Source organism: Diadema antillarum, unplaced genomic scaffold (assembly GCF_040938485.1).
Source record: "Diadema antillarum isolate AM-2024a unplaced genomic scaffold, OU_Dant_1.0 scf00000115, whole genome shotgun sequence".
Classification (NCBI taxonomy): domain Eukaryota; kingdom Metazoa; phylum Echinodermata; class Echinoidea; order Diadematoida; family Diadematidae; genus Diadema; species Diadema antillarum.
In genome coordinates this window covers 1,555,460-1,563,449 of record NW_027271004.1, presented here as the reverse complement: position 1 = coordinate 1,563,449, position 7,990 = coordinate 1,555,460, and the positions used below count along the sequence as shown (strand labels likewise).

The 7,990-nt window shown below is 38.3% G+C and overlaps 1 protein-coding gene across 1 annotated transcript; it reads left to right on the top strand.

Annotated features, from left to right (window-relative positions):
- Positions 1–240: 240 nt before the first annotated feature.
- LOC139719856 (uncharacterized) lies at positions 241–7,009 on the top strand. The gene is made up of 4 exons (XM_071631241.1): positions 241–307; positions 1,363–1,455; positions 4,013–4,146; positions 5,360–7,009. The coding sequence occupies exons 1-4, from the start codon at positions 277–279 to the stop codon at positions 5,681–5,683; spliced, it is 582 nt and encodes a 193-aa protein (XP_071487342.1). The 5' UTR covers positions 241–276; the 3' UTR covers positions 5,684–7,009.
- The last annotated feature ends 981 nt before the right edge of the window (positions 7,010–7,990 follow it).

Genomic DNA, 7,990 nt, shown 5'->3' with positions numbered 1-7,990 from the left:
CACACTAGCGGTATAAAAGTTATAATGCTACTACAACTGTAGCTATTATCCTGTCATGAAACCATACAAACTGCAAAGTATACTTAAGTCATTTTTTATTACATTTGTAAATTGTAATAGTTTTTCTCTCCCCACGCCCCCCCCCCTTACAGTCAGAAGAAAATTCAGCATCAGAGATGGCGAAGATCTTGTTTTAGTGGATGAACATGAAGGCTAATTAGTATCGACGATGATGTATTGGGAGATATTGTGACCAGCCAGCCTGATGTTAGCCTCATGGTCCTGAAAGAAGATGAAGAATGGTCCAGTAAGTTTTTAATAAGAGCATTACATTTCTGGAGAAGTAAGCAGTATGCGAACAATTATAGGAATGTTCCTTTGAACATTCTCTGTATTTGCAAAAGGTGCTACTGGATACAGCCACTGTGTTAAAATGAACAATTCATTGCAAATTAAAGACAAAGGAAGCTAGTCTTCAGCATTGCAAACTTGCATTTTTGCAGAAATGTTTTCAATGCGATCATCTTGAAATTTGTTGGAAATTTCTATCTATATGTCCTACCCATTCAAGGATGGTATTTATTCATGAATGTACGGCTCACAGTTTCCTGGACCTACATGTGTCTTGAAGACACCTCAATATTGTGAATGTTTGATTTAAAAAACATTTTGGTGTGATGTTTGAGTTGAATGATACTGTCCAAAGGATTACATAAACAAGAATCTACAAAAGTCTGGAAACTTATCATTGTTCATCGGTGTTGGGTATTACCAGGGAGGTGGCCATCTCCCTGGTATCACCAAGTCCCTGGCTGGTGTAAATTTACTCCTAATTCAAGAAGACCTAGTAATTGCAGTGTTTCTAGTATAGTACGCCTTTTTAATTATTTGTTGTGCCTAGCATTCTTATGCTATAAATGTATGATTACGTATTTCAAATCTGGGCGGACAACTCTGTCAAAGTTTACAACAGTAGCATATGACACGAGTGCTGTTTTTCCCATGGTTGGCCCCAGCTGATAAATACTGTGGGGTAAATACGGGTCTTTGCCGGATATTACCGTCTCGCTATTTATGATGAGAATGGGAAACACAGGGGAATAATCAATAAGTCATTTCATGAATTTTGTTAATAAAGGAATACACAAATCATTGTACATGAAGTATGATTAACCAAAATAAGAATAATAATAATAATAATTTATGGCAGGAATTCATTCTTATTGCTGGGACAAATTTTTGCGCAACGTTTTCTGATCTATGTATCTGATACCATTTTTGCTGTGTACAAGAATTCGAAAATTGTAGCAGTCACTTGGGAAGGAATTGCTCCTATTGTAAATGTTTACTCCAATCATTCAGTGGCACTTGCTCGACAACTTCTGAAGCAGAATGGAAACTTGACAGTCATGGAGCTCCTGTCATCTTTTGACAGTTCTGACCAGAACAAAGAAGGTATTTTTGCACATTCCCTGGAATGCACCCTCTAATTTCATAAAGAGTCTGAAGTGTCATCAGAAGTTAAAATTAAACCAACCTTATCATTAAACATTCTAGTGATGGTCAATTTTTCATGGAGCATAATCACACTCCCACATAAACACAACACAAATGTGGGCCAGGAAGCTTATTTTCGAGTAGCCATACACAATTTTCCCCACCCTGAGAGGGGACTCCCTCCCGGATCATCCCCTCATCTAGTTATTTCACTCCATAGGATTTTTTTTACAAAAAACAATTTCCAATACTCTGAAAGTATATTGTACTCACTTAAATGTGCATCAGAAAAAGTTTATTTCTAAGATGCCAATTGCTAAATTTTCCCTACCCTTAGATGGGGCAGTCCCTTCCAAACCTTCCCCTGCATTTTACCCATCTAACTTTAACTTTTAACATTTTTAAGTCGTCCAAAGGAAAGACCTTATGCCGTCATATTTGTCCGTCTGTCTCTCCGTCTGTCTGTCAACAATTTGGTATCCACTTTTTCATCGATCTATATCTTGGCTCCGAGTTAACCAAACAAGTTCATATTTGGTATCGGTATCCTTTAGGACTTTCCTGATATTAAGCTCATTTTTGTGTTGAGGTTGAGCTTAAAGGCAAAGATCAAAGGTAATTCAATGTCACATGGGTTATATAAAACAAATGAAAATAGATCTTTCTCGCAATATCTCAAGAACGGTTTGGGCAAACAACTTCAAACTTGGTATATGTATACCTATGGAGGTGACAATGATCTTTGACCTCAACCTTTGACCTTGACCTTTGACCTTGATTAAACATGAAAATAGCTCTTTCTCGTAATATCTCAAGAAAGGTTTGGAGAAACAACTTCAAACTTGGTATATGTATACCTATGGACGTGGCAATGATCTGTGACCTCAAGCTTTGACCTTGACCTTTGACCTTTGCCCTTGATTATTTGTAGACAACATTTTGAATACTGTCCATATTGGCACGGTTTTCAATTACTCGACATTGGACGACTGCTTTGGACGTCGTCCATATTATTATACACTTGGCTTGATTTCTGCTATTCTGATGGCAGAACCCCTTCCCACACACTCCCCCTGCTTTGTCCCTTCACTCCCTCACTCAGTGCCCCCCCCCCCCCCCCCCCCCCCCTTTTTGTCTCACCTGAACAAAGTTCTGGCAGAGATTGACATAGTAATCACTTTTCCTGTTGCTGTGTTAGAAAAATGTTAAAGGCTTTTGTTGAACTTGCTCTCATTTCTCTATTTCTGCATCAATTTTGTTCAAACTTGGAACAAATAATCCTTGGGTATTACCAGATGTGAGTTGATGAGGATGATGAGGTGAAAGGTCATCTAGGGGTCAAAAGATCAAATGATGCGAGGCCATGTGCATCATTTTTAGCTCACCTTAGCCGAAGGTTCAAGTGAGCTGTTGCCATCCGTTTTTGTCTGCCGTCCCTTGTCCGTTGTGCGGTGTGCGTCATCTGTAAACTTTTATATTTTCATCTTCTTCTGCAGAACGAATGGTCGGCTTTTAGTCAAACTTGCAGAGAATCATTCTGTTGGGTAGAGTTGTTCAAATGATAACTGTAGCCCCATGGGGGCCCAGGGGGAGGGCCCCCAGGGTGCAAAATTCTCAAAATTTCAAACATCTTCTTCTCCAGATCCACAAGAAGATCAGTCAAGTTGTTTTGTGTGTAGATACCTTTATAAGTAAAGAATGAAAGTTGTTTATGACAACTCCTGTTGTGCCCCCTCCTTGGATTATTCTGTGTCAGTTTTCCTAAGAGTTTTCCCATTCAAATCTCAAAATAATTATATTGCTATAGCGCCCTCTAGACAACTACTGAAACTCCCCTTTAAATGAATGTTGAGTAAAAGTTGCCTTCAATGAGTTTGTACAGAAATTACCAATGAGATTAATAACTCAAAGTTTAATTCATGTCAAAATGAACAGAGCCCATGGAAGTACAAGAATTGTATATTTATTAAAGGAAAACAAATATTTTACTCTTTTACAAAAAGGGAACAATTAAGCTGTGATCATTCAGAGCATTACAAGTTACATTTCAGTGATCACAGCAAGTTCCGAAAATGACCACAAATTACTCACTGGACCATCTCTTCATGCATGAATGATCAAGGTTTTTAATTATAGACAATCAATGACTACTAATCTGATACATGTGATTTTAATAAAGTATCTGCTCACCATGCACTTGTAAGATTTAGGAATAATCTGCATGTGTATTGTTACTAATTGTTTTGCCAGAGTGTCCAAATGGGGGGGGGGGGGGGGGGGGTAAATGATTTTACATGCGACTGTAGTAACTCAGTGAGTAATCATTTCAGGTGTTCACAGTGAGTTTGACTCTTCATTACAAGGTGAGTATTGATCGAAAACTCACAAAAAAGTGCATGTCCTACTTTTCTCCTACTTTTACTGAAATTTAGCTCCTATTTTTTTTCTCCTACTTTTTCACCATGATCTACTAGAAAGCCTGCTTGATTTTATTATTTTGCATTTTGAAATACAGGATGGAATTCTGGTACATCTGCCATCCTCCTCCTCTTGTGCCTGTTGCCTCCTGCAAGCCAAGGGAGGTCTAAAGCTGCCTCAGCAAAAGTATCCATTTCCTCAGCAATCTCAAGGATTATTCAGTTTCAGAAGGTATGTAGCTTTTCAGTATAAAAGTGGACTATAAATAAATAATGTTATTAGTACCCTCGTCACACCTTGCATGTTCTCACTGCATTCTAGAAAATGTTGCCAAAACTGACTAAATGTGTGTACACAGGGAGTAGATGTAGCAATGGTCTATCTAAGAATTTCATGAATGTGCTTAGACTGGCTTGGACTAAGAGGGTGCTCAAGAACTTTGGGCCTGTTCAAAAACTGAACCTATCCTAAGATTATTAGGAGTGACAATGCGCTAGAACGAGATGGACCTACTGCAAACAGGGTTGCCATACTTCAATCCTACTAGGAATATGTTTCAGCGTGACATTTTCACAGCCCTAAATGTAGAGTTATATCAATAAACAAAAGGTCAGTACTTTTTGCCTCGATATTGGAAATTGATTACAAATTTGCAGCAAGAAAATAATTGTGAAGGAAATTTTAAAATCCTTATTTTCACAGTGTCTCCTTTTGTGTGAGTTGAAATGACTCAACCATATTAGAAAGACTCTTCTCAATCAGATACTTAAAACCTGCTTTGAAAATACTTGCATTTTTTACCAGGCCTCTACAGCCTACCTCTATACGTTTATAAAATTTTCTGTGCAAAGTCCTGGTTGAAGAATGTAGCTACAGTGTATATCTCTGTTCAGTTCATTAACCATAAAGTGAATTGAGCGAGATACAAGTTATAGGGGAGACTACGCTGCACATGGATGTCACCATCATGCACAAGCCCTGTGATTTATGCACTTTTCCTATTTGCTCAAGAGTTATGATGGAGCATCACTTGCAGCCAAGCCTTGATAGTCTGCAACATGCAGCCTGAAGGCCACTGCATATCATACAAATCTTTGGTCGCACAACTTGCCGACTATCATTTTATGAAATAAACAGTGCGTATATTCTGTTTTATTTCAGATCTTAAGTCGCTGAGTTGTGTGACAGAAAGTCATATCGAATGCGGTGGCCTTTAGTCTAATCAGGCCTCTTAAATTGAGAAAAAAGTCAGAAAACGTTGTGCTACTTTGCACATTGCAGACATTTTCCACAAAACATCCAGATCCCCCCACTATATATGTATGTATGTATGATGATGGTAACAGTGATGATAAAGATAGAGTTTTGATAGAATTAACAAGTGGGAAAAGGGTAACTGCTAGTTTCATCGTTTACTAGTACATGTAATTTGTTTCAAACACAGAGTGGAGGGAGCATTCAAGATTTTCTGGATGGCACCAAACAGACCCAGAGCCAACCGTTCCTTCTTGGAATTGGAAATTCTAAGGCCTGTATCAGCAGTTACTTGCTCATTGTCGATCACAAGGCCATTCCATGTGGTGCCCGTACGGTGGAAGGAGCAGTAGATGAACTCTTCAAGACGCACTTTGTCTTTGGCTTGCATTACTGCCAGTCTCTTCATCAGTTCTGGACCTTCATCCAGACAGCTGTTTTCGAGATTGATGTTGGAGTTTCCCGCGAATCACCGAGAGTGCGTGAACTAAGATCCAAATTATTCACACCATGATTTGCTTCAAATGCAAGAGAAATTTTGCAATACCAAAGTTGGTGCAACATTTAAGATTAAGTCATGGACTAAGTGAAGGAGGAAAAGAGGTGTTAATCTGTGGACAGGGAGCTTGTGCAAGAACATTTTATTCTTTTCGTGGATTTCGAGGGCATTTGCAGACTCACCTTAAATCTGGTTTGCCAGATAATCAAGAACAGTTTACTGAAAATGAGAAAGCTGGTGAATCATTCGAAGAGAGCTTTGCAGGAAACAGTAATGATAATGACGACAGTGATCAAGATCAGGATATAAATGCAGAAGATGACATTTTATCCGCTGAAGATTTGAATAGGCAGTGTGCAAAAGTAATTTCAAAATTTTCAGCAAACAGTGCAAACTCTGGAAAAGTTGTAAATGACATCGTGGAATCAACCAGTTTGATTGTAGGTGATGTAGTAAAAAGTGCATCAGCGGCAGTTAAGGCTACTTTCTTGAAACATAAACTGCCCATTGAGTCCGAAGCTTATAGAGAAATACAGACGCATTTTGCTATGCTTGAAAAGCCATTTGAAAATTTGAACTCAGAATATAAGCGGATGAAATATTGTGCAACACTTGGACTTGTTGAACCACAAGAAATAAAGTTAGCATCCGGTATGAAAGTCGTCTAAATAAAAGAAGTAAGCAGTATGAACAGATTGCTATTGAAGATACCTTTGTTTATATACCCATTTTAGAATCTTTAAAGCAACTTTTGAGCAATGAAGATATATTGCATTTTGCTACTCATGACCATAGGAGCACTGATGGTGTAATGAGAGATTACTGTGATGGTGCACAATTTGAGAAAATCCCTCTTTTCCATGAAGATGAAAATGCCCTACAAATTCACTGTTTTTATGATGACTTTGAAACTGTAAACCCCATCGGTTCAAAAACAAAAATTCACAAGTTAGGTGCCTTTTATTTCATTTTGAAAAATCTGCCACCAAAGTATAATTCTATTCTTTCCAATATCAATCTTGTAGCTCTGTGGTATGCTGAAGATGCCAAAAAATATGGATTTAATGCTATTCTCAAGCATATTGTGAAAGACATTAACATTCTGTCAACAGTTGGCATTACTCTTCCTAATGGCATTGTGAAGAGGGGAACCATTACTCAAATTAGTGCTGATAATCTAGGTGCAAATGCCCTGTTTGGTTTTGTACAGAGCTTTTCTGCTAATTATTACTGTCGATTGTGTGTGACAAGCAAGGAAGAGGCGCAGAACACATTAAAAGAGGTGTTAATGGAAATGCGCACCAGGCAGACTTATGAGCAACATTTACAAGAAGCTGAAGCTCAAACTACACTACTGTCACATGTGTTTGGAGTTAAACAAAAAACTGTATTGAATGATTGTATTTACTTTCATATCTTGACAAATTTTTAACTTGATATAATGCATGATCTGTTGGAAGGCATAGTTCAGTATGAGCTGAAACTTGTACTAGAATATTTCATCTATGAAAGGCAACCACCACTCTTGACCCGGCCATGATGAACTGAATCAGAGAGTTGCCAGCCATTGCTTAAACCGTACAGATAACAAGAACAAACCATCCTACATTAAACTGAGAACAGCTGGCAATGATGTGGGTCAAAAGGCAATGCAGGCTTGGTGCTTGATAAGAAATCTTCCATTCATCATAGCTCATGACATTGAAGAAGGAAACGTCTACTGGGAACTGCTGCTAAGATTACTAGATTGTATGGATATTATTTTTGCTCCCCAATTAACAGCAGGCTTGATAGCCCAGTTGTCTGTTCTCACTGAAGAACATCACACACACTTTCAAAAAACATTTCCTGCCAATAGGTTGTTGCCAAAGCATCATTTCATGGTGCATTATGCTACATGTTTGAGAGAAGTTGGGCCACTCGTACATGTATGGTGTATGCGGTACGAAGCGAAACATCACTATTTTGGCCGTGTTGCAGAATCTGTATGTAATTACAAAAACATATGTAAATCACTTGCAAAGAAACATCAGACAGCACTAACGTTCCATCTTCAGTCAAACCATCCTTTGGAGTGTCTCGAGGTTGGGCCAGGTACTTCACTTTTATTGTCAGATTTAGATGAAAATATTAGACAGACTGTGCAAGAGAAACTCCAAGTAGAGGAACTCTCTTCTGAAGTCTTTGATGCCAATTGGGTTAAAGTGTATGGTACACATTATCAGTTGTCTCTTTTGGTCTGCCATGATGTCGATGAGCTTCCACTGTTTGGTCAAATAGAGCATATCATTGTACACAACAATGACATTTTTTTTGTACTTC

What these genes read in the sequence shown, in the direction of transcription:
- LOC139719856 (XM_071631241.1), top strand. Translation starts at nt 277, where the DNA reads ATGGTCCTGAAAGAAGATGAAGAATGGTCCA. An exon ending in AGAAGATGAAGAATGGTCCA is followed by an intron (nt 308 to 1,362) that starts GTAAGTTTTTAA and finishes CCAATCATTCAG; the next exon opens with TGGCACTTGCTCGACAACTT. An exon ending in TTCTGACCAGAACAAAGAAG is followed by an intron (nt 1,456 to 4,012) that starts GTATTTTTGCAC and finishes TTTGAAATACAG; the next exon opens with GATGGAATTCTGGTACATCT.